The sequence below is a fragment of the Rhamphochromis longiceps genome, linkage group LG9, assembly GCF_057381845.1.
Source record: "Rhamphochromis longiceps isolate RC_006_pf linkage group LG9, R_longiceps_female_GT1.1, whole genome shotgun sequence".
NCBI classification, from domain to species: Eukaryota; Metazoa; Chordata; class Actinopteri; order Cichliformes; family Cichlidae; genus Rhamphochromis; species Rhamphochromis longiceps.
Genome location: NC_140565.1, coordinates 26,409,886 through 26,432,369, shown reverse-complemented (window position 1 = coordinate 26,432,369; position 22,484 = coordinate 26,409,886). Strand labels below are relative to the sequence as shown.

Genomic DNA, 22,484 nt, shown 5'->3' with positions numbered 1-22,484 from the left:
CCTTTTGTTGTTGCCATTTATAATTATTGAGGTGTTTGCCTACAATAAAGATCTATTTTATATTAAATACCTCTGCCTGGCGTTCTTTTTCATTCCACCTGGATCTAACTGTTACTGTCCCCCCACCCTCATCGCCTAGCATTTAAGAGGGGACGTAACAGGGCTATTAACACCTATGCCCTGCCCATGATCAGGTACCCTGCTGGGATAAACTGGCCAAAGAAGGAGATAGAAGCCACTGACATCAAGACAAGGAAGCTCCTGACCATGCATGGAGGGTTTCACCCCAAGTCCAGCACCCTGAGGCTGCACACTAAGCGGAAGGAAGGAGGCCAGGGACTGGTGAGTGTCAGCACCACAGTCCGGGATGAGACAATGAACATCCACGAATACATCAGGAAGATGGCCCCAACCGACCGAATGCTCAGTGAATACCTCAGGCAGCAGAAACCCAAGAAAGAAGAGGAAGACGATGAACCATCGTGTAAGCCCCTGCATGGTTGAGGTGGGAATCACCATACATCCCACGATATGATATTATCACAATACTTAACGCACGATACGATATTATTGCAATTTTTTAAAATATTTTGCGATATTCAGATTCTGTACATAAAGGTAAACTTTATCAATATTCATTTTATCTAATATCAAAGTCTCGCACTCAGTCTTTCTCTCATTTCAGTCAGTTTTATTGTTGACAAACTGCACGGTTTGTATTACAGTCTAGCCCAACTTAACTGAATGCAACCATCTGGTACAATTATAGCTATTCTGAACTATGCAATTTGTGAAAACTATGCAGCCCCTTCAGCAACTGAAGAATTTGAAAGTAAATCAAAACAAAATATAATTTTACATTAAATAAAAAAGTTTTAAACTTAATTAAAATAAAACATGTCTTAAATTAAAATAAGTAAACTGTCATGTTTATTGCTGCCAAAAAAAAAGTTAAACACATTTGGACAGTGAAGGAATGTCAGGATTCTTGCTCAGAAAAAGGATCAACATGCTCTGAAGTCAGAGCACAAAAACCTTTTTTGTAACAAAATATCGATTTCTGCTGTCCCTGTATCGATACATTATTAGCAAACAAAATATCACGATACTACACAGTATCGATTTTTTCTCCCACCCCTACTGCATGGTATGTACCACCCCGTGGACAGAATGTACCACCGGTAGATAGAGAAGGTGGCTGACATCCAGAATCCCTACCAGTGGCTGGAAAGACCTGGACTGAAAGACAGCACAGAGGCACTAATCATGGCAGCACAGGAACAAGCTCTGAGCACAAGATCCATAGAGGCTGGGGTCTATCACACCAGGCAAGACCACAGGTGCAGGCTCTATAAAGATGCGCCTGAGACAATCCAGCACATAACAGCAGGGTGCAAGATGCTAGCTGGCAGGGCATACATGGAACGCCATAACCAAGTGGCAGGCTTAGTACACAGAAACATCTGTGCCTAGTATGGCCTGGAAGTCCCGAGGTCAAAATGGGAGACGCCCTCAAGGGTGGTGGAGAATGACCGAGCTTATCCCAGATACAGAAGTCCCGTCGAAAAAATGGTGATGGCTAACCAACCAGACACAGTGGTGGTAGACAAACAGAAGAAGATGGCTGTAGTGATAGATGTAGCAGTTCCGAATGACAGCAACATCAGACAGGAAGAAGCAAGTGAGGATGGGGGAGATCACCTCTGAAACTCGGTCCCTCAGTATTGGTACCCCTCAAGGATGTGTCCTCTCACAACTATTGTTCTCCCTCTACACCAATGACTGCACCTCCAAGAACTCGGCTGTCAAACTCCTGAAGTTTGCAGATGACACCACAGTCATTATACAGGGTGACATGCTGCTGTATTGCAAGCTTTTTTCCATTACTGTCATGAAGTTGACAAAAATTCTGAATTAATGCGTTAACAGTGATGAGTACTGACCATCACCTGATGGAGAATAATTTATATCAAACAAGCTGTAATAAATAGAGAGAACCCAGTGACAGATGTGACAAGACAAGATAAAAGATAAAACATTTATTTAAATTCCAAAAAATAATACAACATAAATTATGTAAAGTAAGTGTGTTAACAGTAAAAGCATTTATCAAGAGTTACATGTGTAGTTGCAATGCTGTTTTTCTGTACCATATTGGGAATTTAAAACAGTGATATAAAATATCCTTTTAAAGCTTCCAGTTAGTAAAATAGATGACATTTGTTAAAAAACTGCATTAGAAAAACATAAACCCATGAACTAAAAAAACAAAACAAAAAACACCACAGAGGACTGTACTGTAAAAAAGTTTGATTAATATATGAACTTTCCTTTATTACAATGGCCATTTTAATACGTTTTAATTGAATCTCAGTGTAAAATATAGATTGAATCCATTATTGTGTTGTGATGGCTGATTGCATTTATACAGTAATATCTCTATTTCAGTTTTTCACAGTCTGGTAGAAACTTCAGCTTCATCTGGTAGAGACTCTGGGTTCTCACTGACACTTTCGCCTTCAGCTCCTTCACTCAGTAGAGCTGCCATTGTTGCAATAGTTGCATTGGGATCCAACAGTTTCACCAAAGGCACATTCACACCTCTCCCCTGAAAGATCAAATTTTGCAAAGTCATAGCCTGCATAGAGTCAATGCCTAAGGATGAAAGTGGTAAATCATCTTTCAGCTCACTCTGCTCCATGCCAATAGTCTCACTAAGTAGAGAAACAACATAGTCCTTTGGAGAGACGGAGACAGCTTGTTTAGTTTCAGAGTAAGTCTCTCTAGATTTTTGGAAGGCTGCCTCAACTAATGCAGAAAGGCGCATAGACAAGGCGTTATTTTGGGAGAGGATATTGTATCTGATGTTTCTGAAGTGAAACCTGCAAACAGCTTGCTGGGGTCGGTTGAGCACAAGGCATTGCTCCAAGCATTGATAAATCTCAGCCACATCTAAAATCATTATTCCCTTTGCTTCCAGAAAACGCTGGAAATGTTCTTTGTTCAAGAGCAGACCAAGGTTCAGAGCTCCCCAGTTGATAGACTGTGCAGGCAAGCTGAGTTTGCGCCTGTATTGGCAGAACAGATCGAGAAATGTATTGGCTGCTGCGTAGTTTGTTTGCGATACATTTCCCAGGAAAGCGGAGATGGAGGAGTAACATACAAAGTAATCCAACGGACAGTGCTTTGTTGCATAGTGCAAATTCAGGACACCGTTTATTTTTGGCCTGAAAACCTTCTCGTACAGAGATCTGTTAAGGGTCTCAATCAGTCCATCATGCAAGACTACTGCACTGTGAAACACACCTCTGATCGGAAAACCAGGGAACTTCTTGCCAATGACATTGATGACTTTGTGCATATTCTCATAAACAGATACGTCACACTGCATGCTGGTGATGCTGTTTCCACACTGTTTCTCCACATTGTTGATTTCCTGCTGGACTTCTGGTGTGGGCTTGCTTCTGGAGAGAATGACAATGTACTCACCACCTCTTTGTGAGATGAACTTAACAGTCTCAAAGCCCAGACCAGAAAGACCACCTGCCACTACATACACAGACCTCTTTCGAAAAAGCCGTTTTTTTGTTGGAAGAAGTGGAATCTCAGACAGTGTGCTGCCAACATCATTTTCTAGAGCTACGACAGCCAATTTCTTGGAGCTGAAATATGAGTCTGGTTTTGCTGAATCAATGCTTTTTCGTTCAGATTTTGCACTCTGAAAGGTAAAGCTTTCAAGAGCCAATTTCACATTAAGGTTTAAGGACTTAAGCCAGTGATAAAGGTATGGCCTGTGTGTTCTCAGGAATCCCTTTTGGAAAATGACTGACATCTGAATTATCTGTACATGAACACCTTCCTTTGCACTTTGGAACACTTCCTCAATGACTAGATCCTGCTTCGGAGATTCACATACGATTACAACATGTTGTAACCCTAGAAAGTTGCAAATTTGAGCAGTTAGGGATTCATCAAATGGAGGCAGAATGACAACTGCACCCAACTGACTGGCACCTACAAAAGTCCCATTGCACTGCGTTTCAACATTCACATTCCAGCCTGATTTGCAAGCGCTAAGTGCCAAGACTTTCAATAGTGCAGAATCAGGCACAGAGCATATGATTGTTATATTATGCTTGGCTCCGAGCAAGGCTCGATGAAGGATTTCCCATGCTAGCACAAAGTAGGAAACACAAGGTGTTTTTCTGAGGACTGGGAACTTTTTGGTGCTGTAGCACACTTCCTGTGGTACTTTGATCTTACTTGCTGCCACCACAGGATAACAGGAAGCAACATGTTCTCCCACTTTGAATTTTCTTACATCTTTTCCAACTGCAATGACAGTACCGCTGAAGTCAAGAGCGAGCAGCTTGTGTTTCTGAGATGAGTGCTTGTTCCAATACAGTGTTTTGCCGAATTTTAGATTTGAAGTGCTGACTGGGAAATAGTCTGATGAGTGAACACATATCTTACTGGGCTGGATTTCAATGAATGTATCACTGATCGGCTCAGCCTCCTCGTCAGAGCAAATGGCACTCAGTTTCATAATTTCATGTGGATCAGCTGTCAGAAAAATACATGGTTCAGACACTGTAGATGTATAAGTGCCAATCTTATTGTCATTGATTTCTAGTGGGGTGCGCACAATGGAAGGTTTCAAGACCTGTCCATCTTTTACCACCAGTTCTGGGTGCTTGCTGCATGGGTATGACCTTAGGGCATCAGACAGAGCTGCAATGTCCTCAGGAGAGATCCCGCTCATATCAATCAGCTGAAAAGAAAGATCTGGTATCTCAGCAGCGAACGATCGTGTCATACCAACAAGAGCAAAACCTGGACTTACGTGATCTACTGTGATGTCAGATGAACGGTAGGTTATGGCTCTAATTGATTTTGGGAAGTGAATTCGCTTTAGCTCAACAACTATTTGGCGGAAAATCTCACAGCAGTCAGCTAGACTCTGCAGGATGATTTCAGCTGGCCGTGATGTGAAGTCTTCATTGCCCCACAAAAATAAGACCTCATCAAAGTTTTCTCTAATATCTCTGATTTTAAGACTTGCCAAAAGAGAAGGGAAACCATTGCCCAAGATGTCCTTTGCATATGTGATGGGAATGTAAGTAGATGCTGAGTCCAAATGTTTCTTTAGACCATCAGCAATCCCTAAAGTATCACAGAACACCAACGCCTTTGGAGGAGGAGTAGCAATGTGATCATTTGGGACAACATCGAAGGCATTGTGGTAGAAGTACTCATCTACTACATGAGAACGACTGCCTAGGTACTTGATTATGACATTTTTGACCTCAACCAACACTCTGCCTTCCTTGTCTGCAAAACACCCACAAACCCCAAAGTGATCAGTGCCCACATCAGCTGCTCTCAGATAAATAGTCATCTCATTTTGCAAAGGTTCAAAGACTGTAAGACTTCCTATTTTGGCAGGAAATCCTGGCCTGCCAGCAAAGATGTGCTCTACTGCAACTGGGAGAAGCTGCATTAGATAATCCAGCAAGACAGGATGAATGCAGTAGTCATGCAAATGAGGCTGAAGTTCTTCTAGAACTGAGACTTTTGCAAAAGCCTCTTTCAGATCATCTCCATAGTGCACATCCTTCTTATTCTGAAAGATGTCTCCATACTGAAAGCCTCCTTGAGAGAGATACCCATAAAACTCCTGAAAGCTCACTACAGATGTGCATCGTTTGTTGATGGAGCTTAGTGAAATGCGCTGCTCCTCAATCAGCCTCTCTTTCTTTGAAACCACAGTGCCTGATGCATAAACTACAGATGAGGAGAAAACGGTGAATCTGGTTTCCCTCTCTGTTTGTTCTAGTTGCACTTTCATTTCAGGTGGATTCTGTGTTAAAACAAATGGTCTGTGAAAATTGACACTGAGCTGCAGTGAACTGAGAGGTACTTTTGGTTTAGCACTGGCCATGTACGCAGCTAAACCCAGCTCAGCATAGAAAGCACCAGGGATGATGGGTACATCATTATGCTTGTGCTCTTTCAAATAGAAAGAAGAGTCAGACTTTAGATCACAAGTGAAAATGTTGCTTTCACTTCCCGTCTGACACAGCACAGGATGATTGCTTGCTGTGTTATTCTGTGCTGCCCCAATGATAACATCCTTGTCTGAGCAGTCAAATTGATATTTAGGAAAAGGCAGAGGTACTGTCTCATAGCCTTTATAGAAGGTGTTCCAATCTACTTGAACGCCGAGTTCAAACAGTTTAGAGACAACAGACATGACTGATTCTTGATCTCTTTCTGGCTGCACAGAGGCAAGGACAGCCGTGTCATTTCCCAGAGATTCCATAATGTTTCTCTGCAGTGCCCTTCTTGGACCTATCTCAACAAACACAGTGTGCTTCTTTCCTCTAGTTGCTGACTGTACTGCCTGCTCAAAAGCAACCGGCTCACGAATGTTTCTAGCCCAGTATTCACCTGTGCAGAAATCTCCCTGCTGGACTTCCTTCCCTGTCACTGTTGAGAACAACTCCGTGTCAAGATCATTTGCCTGTAAGATGCCAATTTTTTCCACAATTTCTGGTAGAATTGGGTCCATCATGTGGCTGTGATAAGCAGCAGGGACATCCAGCACACGAAGGAACAGATTCTGACTATTGGCTGAGGTGCTTAGCTCCTTATGGAAGCGCTCAATTGCGTCTGCCTCACCTGAAAGGGTGCAGGACTGTGGGCTGTTATATGCAGCAAGGCAAATTTTACCAGAGTAAGGAGGGAGCAGTGAAGATACCTCTGATACAGCCATGTTGCTGATCACTAGCATCTTTCCCCCGGTGACTTTTCTCTGGAGAGTGCTGCGGAAATATATGACTTTTACTGCATCCTCCAGAGACAAGAGACCAGAGCAGTGAGCGGCTGCCACTTCACCAACAGAGTGTCCAAGAATTGCATCAGCTTTGACTCCCCAGTGCCTGAGCAAGGTAGTAATCCCAACCTGAATAGCAAAGAGGAGGGGTTGGACAACGTCTGGGTTTCTGAAGTCGCTGCTCTCAAATTTGCTCTCAAGAGTATCCAGTATATCCAGAGGACTGAGCTTTTGGAAAAGTTCCTTAATTTCTTTGATCTTTTCTCTGAATATAGGCTCGTTTTTTAGTAGCTGCATGCACATACCATGGTAGGTGACACCATTTCCACAGAAGACAAACACTAACCTTGGATCTGAGAAGGCAACACTGATATTTTTGCCAACAGTAGCAATTAACTTCTCTTTTAGATTAACTACAGAAGACACTGTGATGGCTTTTCTGTATTTATGTTTTTGGTGGGTTCTTCTGCAAGCTGACGTGTAGAGCAAAGAATCTAGATCAAACCGGTTTTCTGCCTGTAGCTGACTGATGGTATCTTCCATTATCATGTTAAGTGATTTTGAAGAATTTGCAGATATGACAAAATACTTGACTTGCTTCTCATCATGCCTTTGCTTAGAATATGACTGGATGTGCTGTGTGACAATGGCGTGTGCATTTGTTCCCCCAAAACCAAAGTTGTTAACTCCTGCAACTCTTGCACTAGAGCATTCCCATTTTTCTAGTTCCTTAGGAATTTTAATGTTTAGTGCTGTGGCATCTACACTGGAAGCCTTATCAGTGTAGAACACCGAAGGAACAATGGTCTCATGCTTCATCATCAGGAGAACCTTAATGAGTCCAGCGACTCCAGCAGCAGATTCTGTGTGTCCAATATTGCTCTTTACAGAGCCAATCCAGAGTGTCTTTGAACCGGGAGGTCTAGATTTAGCAATGACGTTGGAAATGCTTCTTGCCTCTGTTGGGTCTCCAGCTGGGGTTCCAGTCCCATGTGCCTCTATGTACTGGACATCTGCAAGGTCAGACTCTGAATAGATTCTGCGGAGAAGCTCCTCTTGTTGTGTCATGGATGGTTTGGTGATTGGAGTAACAGAGCGGCCATCTTGGTTTACACCAGTTTTGCTGATTATACCCCAGATATAGTCATGGTCTTGAAGAGCCTGTCAAGCAACAAAAAGATCAAAATGAAACAGGAATAAAAGTGTGTATTGTTTAAGAATATCTAATACCAGAGTCAAATACAGTGGAACCCCGGCTTACGAAGACCCCATTTAACGAAAAATTCAAGTTACGAAGGCACTTAACGGTAATATTTTTGCCCGTGATACGTCAAAATGCCCGTGTAACGAAATCCGTTTGTGAAATGCGTTTCGCTGTTCCACGTGAAAGACGTATTGTTGTTGCAGTGCGCTATTTCGTGTGCTTTTCGTTTGCAATTAGCCTATCGTTCATTCATAATGGGGCCGGCATAAGGCATAAATATGAGCGATTTAAAAAAAATGTTAAAAAAATATCATTGCACAGTGTACGTACGTACATTAATTAACATAAGTGTAACTTTTAGTTTTAATGTTATGTACATGTACACGTACGTATGTATGCATATGCTTTCTTCAGCTTCCACCAAGAACTTCGTCTTCAGCCAGCATCGCCTCACTCAAAAGGCGATGGAAAAGGTGCTTCCATGGCGGACCACCAGGTGGCTCCACTCACACCCAAGTTGAAGGGAAGTGCTGGGGTGGAGATTTTGGCGCTTACTATATGTGAAGTTCTGAGAGTCAGTTAATAAAGTTGGAGTGAGACACTAAGACCTCTCCTGTCGTTATTACATACCTCCACATTGGTGAGCCCTGTAGCGAACATGCTAAGGCTTGACGACGAAGCCAGCTCCGGCCTTGAAGCATCGGCTGCCGCCGGACTTTCACCTCCGCCGATGGCTGCGTTTGCTGTGGCGCTTAAATTGCCGGATTTTTGGCTTCACGATCCTCCTTCATGGTTCGTGCACGTAGAAGCTCAGTTTGCTCTTCGTGGAGTTTCAGCCGACGATACTAAATACCACCATGTGGTGGCCTCACTTGACCCGCTGTCAACCTGCCGCGTGATGACTCTCCTCCGGGACCCCCCAGCCCAAGGCAAGTACGCCGCCCTCAAGGCGCTGCTGCTGCGGCGTTACTCCCTCTCTGATGCTGAGCGGGCCGAGAAACTCCTTTCCCTCGCGGGCCTGGGCGACGGCACCGCTCTCGAGCTCATGGAGAGCATGCTGTCCTTGCTGGGCGTGGTTGACGGAGGATTTCTCTTCACCCACCTCTTTCTCCGACAGCTGCCGGCTCCAGTGCGGGCTGGCCTTGCCAACTCCCCCCTATTGGCCACGAAGGATTACCGCTCCCTTGCGGAAGAGGCGGATCGCATCCTCCTGGGTACCAGGACTTTCGGCGTCCAGGCGATTGTTCAGGACTCACCAGCGTTTTCCCCCGCCCCCTCACCAATGCTCCAGGGGCCCTCCGACTCGTCCACGGTGGCCGGAATCGCTGCACGGCGGCACCGCGGAAAGGGGCTTTGTTTTTATCACCAGTGTTTTGGAGCGAAGGCACGCCGCTGTCTCCCGCCTTGCAGTTTCCAGACCCAGGGAAACGGGCATGTCAGCGCTCTGTAGCAGCCGCAACCGCTGGCAACAAGGAAAGGCTGCTTTTCTTAGAGGACTCACCCTCGGGGAGGCGTTTCCTGGTGGACTCCGGCTCACAGAAGAGCCTTCTTCCCCCGGCTGGCTCGGACAGGCTAGCTGAGGGCTGCGGGCCATTGCTAACAGCAGCTAATGGCTCTCCCATCAAAACCTTCGGTGAAAGGTTGGTGACTGTTTGCTTTCACGACCGCGACTTTCAGTGGAACTTTGTTGTTGCTGCTGGCTCTGTGCCTATAATAGGCGCTGATTTACTTTGTGCTCACGGACTGCTGGTTGATGTTGCTAACAGACGTTTAATTGATGCTGTGTCATTTTCCTCATTACCCTGTTTGACTCGGGGTGCTCAGCCTGTGGTGCATGCTAACTCAGTAGATTCGGGTGACGTTTTTCAGTGTTTGCTTTCTGAGTTTCCCTCACTCACTGTCCCCACTTTCTCGAGCACGGTGACGAAGCATGGGGTGGAGCATTACATACCTACAGTAGGGCCCCCGGTGTTCGCGCGTGCGCGCGCCGCCTCGACCCTGCCAAACTGGCTGTCGCTCGGGAAGAATTTGCCACCATGGAGCGTCTGGGCATCGTGCAGCGTTCGAACAGTGCCTGGGCTTCTCCGTTACACATGGTGCCTAAATCTGATGGTCGGTGGCGACCTTGTGGGGATTTCCGCCGTCTTAATAATGTCACAGAGAACGATCGTTATCCCATTCCCCACATCCAAGATTTTTCCGCCCATCTTGCGGGGACCTCGGTTTTTTCGAAGATCGATTTGGTACGGGGATATCACCAGGTTCCCCGTGCGCGCGGAGGATGTCCCCAAAACCGCCGTAATTACACCTTTCGGCCTTTTCGAATTTCTGCGCATACCGTTTGGCCTGAAAGGTGCCGCCCAAACCTTCCAGCAGTTGATGGACTTGGTCTTGCGCGGGCTGCCCTTTGTTTTTGTATATTTTGATGATATACTGGTGGCCAGCAGCTCGAAGGAGCAGCACGTTCCATCTGCGTCAGGTTTCTCAGCGTTTGGCGGAGCATGGACTGATTATTAATCCGTCTAAATGCCAGTTTGCCACACACCAAGGCGCCCCTGGAGCCGTTCTTCATACCCGGCAAATGTTTCGATCATGTGCATGTCGATCTGGTGGGTCCTCTGCCGCAGTCACAAGGTTTTACGCACCTTTTGACTGTTGTTGACCGGACCACCAGGTGGCCGGAGGCGGTCCCCCTGGCGTCCACTACCGCAGCAGTGGTGGCCAAGGCGTTTTTGTCAACCTGGGTCTCACGTTTTGGCCCACCTGCGGACATTACGTCAGACAGAGGCCCCCAGTTCATTTCCGAGCTTTGGTCGGCCATGGCTGATGGACTGGGGGCTAAAGTCCACCGCACAACCCGCAAGCTAATGGGATGTGTGAACGGTTCCACCGGTCGCTTAAGGCTGCTTTTCGCGCCTCCTTAAAGGATGGCAATTGGGTTGACCACCTCCCGTGGGTTTTGCTTGGGCTGCGGTTAAGGAGGATCTCGGCGCTTCCCCAGCTGAGCTAGTGTTTGGTCAGCCCCTCCGCGTGCCTGGAGAATTCTTGCCCGAAAATCCTCCTCCCTGCTTCGATCCATCGGTGCTATCTCTCAACCCGCTTTTGCACTCGCTTCGGGTTCCTGGTCCGGTGCACCATTGCGTGCCTGACACCTTTGTTCCAATGACTTTAGAGACTGCTAAGTTTGTTTTTGTCAGGCACGATGCCCACAGGACACCGCTGCGGCCGCTGTATGACGGCCCATTCAGGGTTATTGAACCGGGCCAGAAACATTTTGTTTTGGATTTTGGGGGTCGAAGGGAGACTGTGTGTGTTGACAGACTTAAACCTGCACATGTTCTTCTGGACAGTAATGTAGTGCCGGCCCAGGCCCCTCGCCGTGGCCGCCCTCCTTCGATGGGGTTGACAGACTCTGGTTTTCCCCCCAGGACTACCCCCGGACCACCGGCGTTTGAGCCTCCTCCTGCCTTTCCTGCTCGCCTTCACCAGCCTCGTTCACAGGATGGACCTTCCTCTGCCTGTTCTCTCCCTCCCAGGTTCAGTCGTTCGGGTCGTTTGCTTAGACCCAGGGTCCTGGACTGAATAGAGACCTAACTGTGTGTTCGGGGGGGGGGTATGTGTGGCGGACCACCAGGTGGCTCCACTCACACCCAAGTTGAAGGGAAATGCTGGGGTGGAGATTTTGGCGCTTACTATATGTGAAGTTCTGAGAGTCAGTTAATAAAGTTGGAGTGAGACACTGAGACCTCTCCTGTCGTTATTACATACCTCCACACTTCGACTTACGAAAAGTTTGACTTACGAAAGACCCTGTGGAACGAATTAATTTCGTAAGTTGAGGTTCCACTGTATGTGACACGACATATTTGAACTTTAGCTTATAGTTATAATTATATAAACTAGATTGCACTGATGTAAGTTTCTCAGCTGTTGAGATAAATACTGCAGAGATTTCCACTTTGTCTTAAATTAAGTGGAACTTTCTCTATTTTGCTTTTCTTTTTATTTTGTGTAAAGCTATAAAAAAGAAACCCTTCTTTTAACTGCTTCCTTTTTCACAATGGATTGACACAGTGGATGGATCCATATTTTTGATTTGGCACAGATATTTTTTCACATGCTCTTCCAAATGCAATTGCCCATGTTTGTCCTGGACATTTTAGAGAAATATTTTAACCACTGTACTATGGAGCCACTTGTACAGCTACAGAAAATACATTTGAAAATTCCCTATATATAAGCTGGTTGATTAAAACTAAACTAACCGTGCAAAAAAACTGTTTAATCAGCTGAAATTCAAATTTAACACTAAACCAAACTGTTGGAGACTATTTTTATAACGCTAAGCAAGCAGGTCAATCACGTTTGATAGAAAGTGTACAGTTGGTCACTGCAGTTATTTGCAATTGATCACTGAATATGAAAAAAAATTAAAGAGAGTCATTGGTGTGCTTTTAGCTCATCCTCCCGAAGGACCAACAGCTCTATGCGATGGCGAGGTATCCATCGCCCATCTGTCTGTTACTCCATGATTCACAAAGATTGCAACTCCAACGAGAATATTTCTCAGATTTGAGCTAAACTAGATTAACTGTAATGAATATGACAGTTTGTGTGCCTGCTGTACTTCTCAGTGGATTTAAGTCATCATTAGTTTGTGCAACAGAGCCAATCAATGGAAAGACAACTAATAAATTCCTTTCTGTACTTCATGTATTATAGTAATCTATGAATTGTGATGGATCATCAGCTGGTTGAGCTACTACATTGGCCAACGTCTGGGTTTGGCACTTTGGCAAATTGTCCATTTAATGTTTAAATTCCTTAAGTATTTGACTTTTTAAAAAATAATTAATCTGCATATGCTGACCTTTTTCAGTGGCTTTAGGAGAACTACTCCGCATCCGTCCCCTCTGCCGTATCCATCTGCTCTACTGGAAAAAGGTTTGCTGGTTCCATCAGGTGAGATCATCTTGGCTTTGCTCAGCGCAACAAACAGTCTTGGCTCAAGGATGCAGCTGACCCCTCCACAGACAGCCATTTCACAATCCCCTGATAAGATAAAACACATCATATCATCCCAACTAATTAAATGCTAACGCCACTTTCTAAACAAATACGACACTACAGAATGATTTACTACCAGTTACTCTATTGCTAATTAACCTGAAGTTATCTATGCTGGACAGACCTTGTTTTATTGATTGACAGGCAAGATGAAGAGCCACAAGGGATGAAGAACAGGCGGAGTCTAAGGACAGCGAAGGTCCGGTGAAGTTGAAGACATAGGAGACTCTGTTTGCTGCAATACTCATGGCAAGCCCTGTGCCAGTCCAGTGGTTGATCACACTTGGGTGCACATGTGCAGATCTTGTTTCATAATCTCTGTTCATTATTCCTACAGAGATACATAAAACACAGGGGTCATGCACTTATCATTTTAACATTATTCATTTGAATGGATGTAAATTTTTAATGCAATTCTGGTATAAAAAGGTGTCAGTAGCTTTGTTTTGGATCAAGCACCCATTATTGTAACACAAAACACAAAAACAAAATCAAGCATTTTGTGCCTTACCAAAAAACACTCCTGTTCTGGTCCCACTGGCTTTTTCCATTGGAATTCCAGCATTTTCTAAAGCCCTGTAGACACACTGAAGGAGCTGTTTTTGCTGAGGATCCATTTGTTCCACTTCACTGTCACTGATGCCGAAAAACCTGTGGTCGAATTCATTAAACCTGAAATTATATATTATATAATAATATATTATATATATTATATATTGTACATATATTTATTAGTTTCAGATGTAGCCATTCTTGTATTTTGCTTGTTTACATTATTGTATTTTGCACAACTCTGTTGCTTGTGAAGCTCGCACACAAGAATTTCACTCACATGTGCTGTACCAATGTACCTGCACATGTGATGTGACAATAAAAGTGATTTGATTTGATTTTTGATTTGATTTGAAAATACCAAAAAAAATAACAAGGTCAGATTCAGGCAATGGGATGTTCTAATTACTGTTTAAATTCTTCCTTCTTAGATTATTTCTCATAAATGATAATAATGATATAGTGCTTTTCTAGACACTCAAAGCGCTTTGCAATTCCAATATTCATTCACTCTCACATTCACACACTGGTGGAGGCAAGCTACAGTTGTAGCCACAGCTGCCCTGGGGCAGATTGACAGAAGCGAGGCTGCCATATCGCGCCATTGGCCCCTCTGGCCAACACCAGTAGGCGGTAGGTGAAGTGTCTTGCCCAAGGACACAACGACCAGGACAGACAGAGCTGGGGAGCAAACCGGCAACCTTCCGTTTACAAGATGAGCTTCCCAACCCCCAGAACCACAGTCGCCCATGTGTTACATTTACAGTGTGATGCATGTACAGCTGTTTCTATTGTACAAACCTATAATCAGTTTCTATTTTTGGTTTGTCCACAATTTCAGTGCAATACTCCACCAAAAGAAAGGAAACTAAGGCAAATGAAGGGCAGATTTGCAGGTTAAAACAAAGGAGCTGAAGACAAAACACTGCAGTTTGGTAAAACACTGTGAAAGGAAAAACCTAAATCGTGGAAAAATAAAGTACATTCTCTTTCTATTCAGGAGTTTTACATATCTGGACATGACAAATATAACTTGGTCCAGGTCACAAAGATAGGTCAATACAACCTAAAGTGAATTAAAACACATGGCATATTACAGTGGTTCCCAAACTTTTATTTTTAATTTTTTTTAATTTTTAATGGGGTTTTTTTTTGCGATTTCCTCAGATATTTTTATTAAAGTTTCTGCATCCATTTTTACAAAAGACAAATTGAACAATATGCCGTTTTCTTTTTGAAGAACATAAAACAATATGAAACATACACTCCCACCTCATAATTATAGGAGTACCAGTGGGTGTACAAAAAGAAAAAAAAGAAAGGGTCCAATCTAATAATACGAGTAGCAAACCCTGGAGTACAAGATAACAGTTCCTGAGTGTACAAGAGAGATGTGGAGAGTTTCAAAGCCCACACCCCCACACAGACACAGAAAAAAACAAAACACACAAATCAAGAAAACCCCCCCAAAAAAACCAAAAACAAAACACAAACATAATGAGTGGTCAGCTTAGTTGTAGAGATAAGTCAATTCTGTAAGAGAAAAGAAATATGTATAAAGTAGGTAAGTAAATGCCATCATAAGGCGCAGGCACAATAGAGTCCATATACTTAAACTTAAACATCTTACTTAAACATAAGATAAAATAAAATATAATAAAGTCTGAGCTGGCTAATTGAGAGCGTTGCGAGACCGCAAAGTCTGAACATGGTCAAAAAAGGGTTGCCAGGTCTTAAAAAATTTGGCCATAGACCCACGCAGGGTGAATTTAATCTTTTCGAGTTTGCTAAAATGCAAAGCGTCTCTGATCCAGATTTCCCAGGATGGGGGAGAAGGGGACTTCCAACATAACAATATTCTGCGTCTTGCCAATAAGGTGAGAAATGCTACCAGATCCACTTGGGGCGTCGGCAAGGCAACTGTATCAGGAAGAACCCCAAACAAAGCAGTTAAGGGCACAGGTTGGAGGGTTAGCTGGATGATCTTTGATAAAGTCAGAAAAATATTAATCCAGTATTGTTTGAGGGATGGACATGACCAAAACATATGTATTAGAGAGGCAGGTGTTTGATGACAACGGTCGCAATCAGGGCTAAGGTTGGGGTATATTTGAGCTAGTCTGGCTTTAGTCCAGTGTACACGGTGCAAAATCTTACATTGAATCAGCCCGTGTTTGGCAAAAAATGAGGAGCCATGGACCCGGTAAAGAATTTTATCCCAAGAGTCATCCTGAATCACACACCCCAAATCCTGCTCCCATGCCATTTTAATAGCCGAGGTTGAGGAGTTGCCAAAGGAACATATTCTCCCATACAAACAAGAGATCAGGCCCTGTGATGAAGGAGGAGGCGATAGAAGGTTATCAAAGTCATGATATCTAGATGGGAACTGAGAGGATTTCTCCTTAACAAAACTCCGGATTTGTAAGTAGCGAAAAAAGTGACTTTTTGGAAGGCCAAATTTCAATGAGAGCTGTTCAAAGGAGGCAAATGTATTCTGAATGTACAGATCAGAAAAAGACCTGATACCCAAGGAGGCCCACAAATAAAAAGCACCATCAACTAACGAAGGCTGAAAAGAGGGATTTTCCAAAATGGGTGACTGAAGGGAAAAAAAAGGTCAACTTAAAATAACGACGAAATTGATACCATATTTTCAAGGTCACTTTGACAATAGAGTTATTATAAGAACCTGCACTCGGAGGCTGCTTTTGGGCATAAATCAGAGCTGGTAAAGAGGATGAGGCACAAGAAGAAGTCTCCAAACTCAGCCAGGCCGGGGCATTATTCATGCCCTCCCCCTGTAGCCAGTACCTGAGAATACGAATATTACATGCCCAATAATAGAACATAAGGTTTGGTAAAGCCATCCCCCCCATCTTTTTCGGTCTTTGAAGATATGTCTTGCGTATTCTAGGGTTTTTTTTGTTCCAAATGAACCCAGACAGAATCTTGTCTAATTTAACAAAAAAGGAAATTGGGATAAATACAGGGACACACTGAAAAAGAAAAGAAAATCTGGGGAGGATATTCATTTTAATTGTATTTATGCGCCCTGCTACAGACAGATGGAGTAGAGACCATCTGTCCAAATCCTGCCTAACTTTCTCCACAAGTATGTTGAAATTAAGCTTGAAAAGAGCATGAAATTGACTTGTAATTTTAACCCCTAAATATGTGAAGTTGTCCGATACAACTCGAAAAGGCAGTGCTGTGCACTGATGTTTCTGTGCAGCAGCATTCAGGGGGAACAGTTCACTCTTAGCGAGATTCAGCTTATAGCCAGAAATAAGGCTAAACTGTTCAAGTATTGAGAGCACCAAAGGAAATGAGGATGCTGGTTCTGAGATATAAAGAAGCAAATTATCTTCGTATAAGGAGACCCTTTGTTCTATACCATTTCTAGTAACCCCGGTGATACCTGGGTTTGATCTCAGCGATATGGCCAGGGGCTCAATTGCAATTGCAAAGAGCAACGGCGACATGGGACAGCCCTGCCTAGTCCCCCTAAACAGAGGAAAAAAGTCAGAACATGTGCCATTTGTTTTGACAGCGGCAAGCGGGGAAGTATAAAGAAGTTTCAACCAGGAGATGATTATTTTTTAAACGTTTAAACTGCAATAAATTACAGGTAGTAATAAAATACACTACTAACTCTAACGAAAACAGAGAGAAAACTCCGTTTTTGCGTTTACGTGTGGACGAGGAATACAAAGTTCGTCACGCAACGTCAAAGGTATGTTCCTTTTTTCATGTCACGCTGTGCGCCACGTTATTGTTTACATGAGATAAATTTCTACAATGGCAGATAGAGACAAAATACAGTTACTGTTAATCTTACTATCTGCAGTTTTTACATGCTTACATATACGCACACACTTACTCTCCCTCCATTTAGAAAGGCAGAGGCGTCATGGTGTAATTTGTTTTTTTCCTGTGTAATAATATTCAACATTGCTATCAATACATTTTTCAAAAAATGTCTCTGTGCAAAATGGGTTTAAAAACATAAATAACTGTGGGATACTGTTTGTTCGTGATTTGGACAGGGGGAACGAATTAGGGCAGGCTCAGCCTGATATTATTTGTATCCCACTGTAACTTTACTGTATAAAGAGCTAACATCTCCAAAATTTCAGGAGTAGTTAGTCATTAAAAGAAGTGTTTGTGAACTAAAAATCAAGAATGTGGGATGCTGTTTTTCCATGATTTGGAGAGCCCAGCACGTGCTCCCGACGCAGGGAAAATCAATTCTGCAGGGGAGACCTACCTTGGCACTTGTGCAGGTGAAGCCAATGGGAAGATATGCTTCACCATATTTTCTAATCTTTGGCTTGGAAGGAAGTTGGTTTGGAAACATATTTGGCGATGCTTCATCTCCTGTCTTGCGTTTGTGTGGGAGCCCCGTCAAAAACCTGTCCATTATGCTAGCAGTGTCCAAGAGTTCTTTTTTTAAAATTTTTTATACCGCGCCCCCCCGCAATGGCTCTGCGACCCCCCCCTAGGGGGCGGGCCCCACACTTTGGGAACCTCTGGCATATTACATCATGCTTTTATTTATTTTAACAAAAACAAACAAGCAAACTAAGCCAAAATGCAGAAGCAATCTGTGAAAAAAGACTACTTCCATAGAAATTAACTGGTTGCCTAGCAGCCAAGCCCTGCATATTAAACAAACTTGATTTACTGATCCAAAAGTTTGAGCACCTCACACTTCTTGATCAGTTGTGTTTTGGCAGTTTGTTGGTGTGAAGTATTCAGGTTTGTGATTACACAATGTCAGAGAGGTAAGACAGCAATGACTCGTGAGAATTATTATAGGCAATTGGAAAACTTTCAAGACAGTTTTTCATTGTCCCAGGAGTGGAAGACCCAGCAAATTTATGACTTGTTTGAAATGATTTACCAGCCTCTTCTCTCAAAAAAGAACATTTCAGCACTGCTTAAGTTTGCAAAGTTGCATCTGGAGAAACCACAGGACTCGTTTGGACAGATGAGACCAAAGTGGAGATGTTTGGCCATAACACACAGTAAACACATATCAGGATGGTGGTTTGGACTTGTTTTGTAGTCACAGGATCTGAGAACCTTGTAGTCATTAAGTCAACCACATACTCTTCTGTTTACCGAAGTATTCTAGAGTCAAATGTGCAGCAATCTGTCTAACAGCTAAAGCTTGGCCCAATTTGAGTCATGCAAAAGGAAAATGATCCTACAACAGAATGGCTAAAATGAAAATAATCAAGGTTTTGGAATGCCTCAAAGTCCAGACCTCAAACAGACTGAAATGATGTGTTGAGACCTGCAAACCTCAATAAACTGAAACAACATTGCAAAGATGAGTTGGACAAAATTCCTCCACAGTGAAGTGCCTGCCTGATAAAGTCATGCAGAAAACCTTAAGTTATTGCTGCTAAAGTTAATTCTATAAGCTACTGAATCATGGGGTGTCCTCAGGTTTTCACACACTGCTTCTGCATTTTGGCTCAATTTGAATTAAACCCATAATGACACAGCGTAATATGTCACGTTTTGTAGTTCATCTGAGGTTGTACTTGCCCAAATTTAAGACCTGATAGAACTGGATGATTTTTATTACATCCTGATATGTAAAACCTCAAAACTTTTTTCTTAACACAACTGCATCCATCAGCGCTGTGACATATTTTACTGCCTTAATGATCATCTGCTACATTTATGACCGAAGGTGACTGAGCACTAAATTGCTTATATTTTATGATTAACATATGAGACAGTTGTTCTTTGTCAGCGTTCAACAAGCAGTTCAGTGAGTTCACTGTAAGTGGGTTATCTTGTTATTTGTATTTCACAGTTATATACAGCCAATAGGTGATGTTCAGTCTGTGACATCACCAGCAATGTATATACAACACACTAAATCCATTAGGTCATCTTCCATCCAGGTGGATTACAGCACAACTGATATTTTATTATCATTCCCCGAAAGTCCTATTATGAGCACTTATGCTTCATGAATTGGTCTCCCAGGTTGAAAACGTTTTTGTGGAGTTACACTCTAAGATCCCAAAGAATCTGACTGAGAACATTCAGCAGGAAAGGCCAAAACCAAGTGAATTCTGCAGTTTTCCAGCAGGAACAACACCACCTGAATCAACTGGCAGATTTGCCTCCCTGCACAGAGGTAGGTTAAAGTAATCTAAAGTTAAAGCCTAAAGTTAAGAAATGAACTGCTTTTCATAATTTTTGTAGTCACTCTGAAATGGCCCTATGTTTGAAGATAAAGCAGGGTTGTTGTTATCTAATATAACATGGACTTGATAAGAAAAACCTTCAGTGACAGTTAATGGATTAAATTGAACCATGCATCATAAATTATTTCACGAGTATTAATAGGACATCTAGACATATGTAAAGAGACTCATTTCCATGGAACATTGTGCTAACTGATGGAGGTTTATCATGTTAAGAGGCCATATTTGAGTAGTCCAGTGTTTGGAGCACTTGTTTTATTTTCAAAAGGGGAAAAAACGAAACCGTCTTTGGAAAAGCGTCAAAATAGTACGTCTCTGTTTTAATACAAATCAGGAGCAGCAGTGTGATTTCATTAATCAACACTTCATTGTGTGAAATTGCCAAACAAAAGTTTATATGACTGTATTGATAGGCGCACATTTGTGAAACAGATAAGCAGATCTAAACGAGATAAGGGGCCATACCCGTCAATGAGAGCAGCCTTGGCTGTGCGGGATTTACCCGGCTTGTTGTCATCAGGATCATACCAGCTGCTTAAGTCAAATCTCTCTTTGGGAATTGGCACAGAGCAGTTTCTCCCGTTCACCAGAACCTTCCAGAAATTGTCAAGCCCCTCTCCTGTTTTTGGGAGAAGATACATATAAAACACTTTTTAAATTTTATGTAACTATAGTGAAAGATTTTTCACTGTTCTTAATGTACTGTTTGGGGAATGGTACAGTTTTTGCCTCTGTATACCACCATTTGTGTCTTTTTAAGAATCTACTAGATTAAGCCTAGCAATGCCTCCTTCACCTCAGGAACAAATCTTTTGGGTGTTCCAGTGGACAGCTATCAAGTTTTTTGTAACAACCTGTTAAATTACTTTTGAGCCTCTGAAAATGACTGCAGTTCCTAAACAATTCATCTAATACTTTTGTCAAACCCCTTTAATCAAAGCTGAAAGTCTGCACTTTCATAATCTTGACTGATTTCAAATCCACCATGGTGGTGCACAGATGCAAAAACACAAAAATGTCCATGTCTAAATACTTCTGGATCTGACTATACACCATGTGACGCACAACAATCAAATTAGGTAGTAAAATAATAACAGACAGACAAAAACTTCCTAAAGTGTCCTCACCGCCTGGAAAATTGCATCCAATTCCCACCACTGCAATGCTGTCTTCAGTTTCTTCCATTGTGACAGAAAATCACTGAAAAATAAAAAAATATAAAAAACAGAAATCTTTAGTCTGTCAGCATGCAGTCGCCATGGCAGCAGATCAGAAAAAAGTGGAGCGAGTTATTTAGTGAAACAGTGTAGTTAGTCCAGTTTAGTCATGCAACACTGTATCCTTACATCCATCCCGTTGGCAGTTTCCCTCACTGATGGTATCACTGCTGGACTTGCCGTTCTTATAGGCAGCTTCTTTTCTTTATCAAACATTAATGATTCATGCTATACGTGGCCATGGAGATGAAGGACTTCAGTGCACACATTTATGGTGCCTCGCAAATGATTAGACCACGTTTAATGGGCAAGTCAATATGTTCTATAATAGCATGGCCCTATCACAGTTTCAGTTTAACTAATTATCATGTTTAAAATCCTGGAAACATCTGGAAATGGTTAAAAAAAGACATTTTACACTAACTCATATTGTTAATTAATAAGACAAGTAAGTAATAAGTAAGCCATAAGTGTTATTACATATACAATATTACAATGTGCATACCACAGTGATTGTACATAACTTTGTTGATTACTTGATTAGATAAGTTAAGGTCATAGTAGATATTCAAAGCCAAGATTTTCCAGGAGTAACAATATCTCTAAGGTAACTTTTGAACTGAAATAGTTTCTAATAATACCACAGAACAAATAGCTTACTTATTAGGATGATGTTTATTAAATGCTGTATGTTAAAGTTCCTCTAATTTCTCAAAATGATCACAGTTGACCTAATTATAAATTAATACAAATACAAATTTATGGAAATTTAAAATATGAAGTTAAATGTTGAGCAGCATAAGATTCTTTAAAACAATGAATAATTATTTATTTTTCCCCCCAAGGCCTTGGTCTATGAATTGAATTTTTAAACAACATAAGGAACAATAGACTGGTTTTCCTGGTTAGTGTTATGATCTTATTACCATTATCAAGAAACCACAGCCCCACAAAATTACAAGGTAGAATTGCAGCCAACAAGCATTGTCTTTATTACCCTCCCTTTCTGTTTAATGATTAAATGAATGAAATCCATGATTTTATTAACTTGATCAAAATATTTCAGGGTCTTAACACAGCAGAATATTTAATGTTTTGGTACAAGGAAACGCAGACGTTCATAAGTTATTATTAGATGATAAATAATGTGTCTGTCTCAGTAATAAATAATAATAATGAGCTGAAGTAATGACGGATAAAGTAATGTACCCAGTGTGTGAGTTCAGGCTTCAGGCTGGTTTAACCTTTAGCAGGTCCAGTGTTGAATTTGACAGCAAATTAGGATTTAGTTTTAGTCATAATTAAGGCATTAAATTATTTTTTGTTTCAGTCGACTAGGCATCACAAGATGATAGCAGAATAAATCTAAAGTTGAC

General features: G+C 42.3%; 1 protein-coding gene across 1 annotated transcript; it reads right to left on the bottom strand.

The window, feature by feature from the left end:
• Window positions 1–2,097: 2,097 nt before the first annotated feature.
• On the bottom strand, window positions 2,098–21,098 carry LOC146662437 (uncharacterized). Its single transcript, XM_085419054.1, has 6 exons — window positions 21,019–21,098; window positions 20,357–20,510; window positions 13,618–13,778; window positions 13,231–13,437; window positions 12,910–13,091; window positions 2,098–7,996 (listed from the first exon to the last, which is right to left on the bottom strand). The coding sequence occupies exons 1-6, from the start codon at window positions 21,074–21,076 to the stop codon at window positions 2,453–2,455; spliced, it is 6,306 nt and encodes a 2,101-aa protein (XP_085275180.1). The 5' UTR covers window positions 21,077–21,098; the 3' UTR covers window positions 2,098–2,452.
• Between the last annotated feature and the right edge of the window lie 1,386 nt (window positions 21,099–22,484).

Excerpts from the sequence above, each read along its gene's own strand:
- LOC146662437 (XM_085419054.1), bottom strand. The coding sequence starts at position 21,076 with ATGGAAGAAACTGAAGACAGCATTGCAGTGGTGGGAATTGGATGCAAT. Across the intron at positions 13,438-13,617 it reads CAGAACAGGAGTGTTTTTTG|GAATAATGAACAGAGATTAT; the intron begins GTAAGGCACAAA and ends GTATCTCTGTAG. Across the intron at positions 7,997-12,909 it reads TCCTAAAGCCACTGAAAAAG|GCTCTTCAAGACCATGACTA; the intron begins GTCAGCATATGC and ends GTTGCTTGACAG.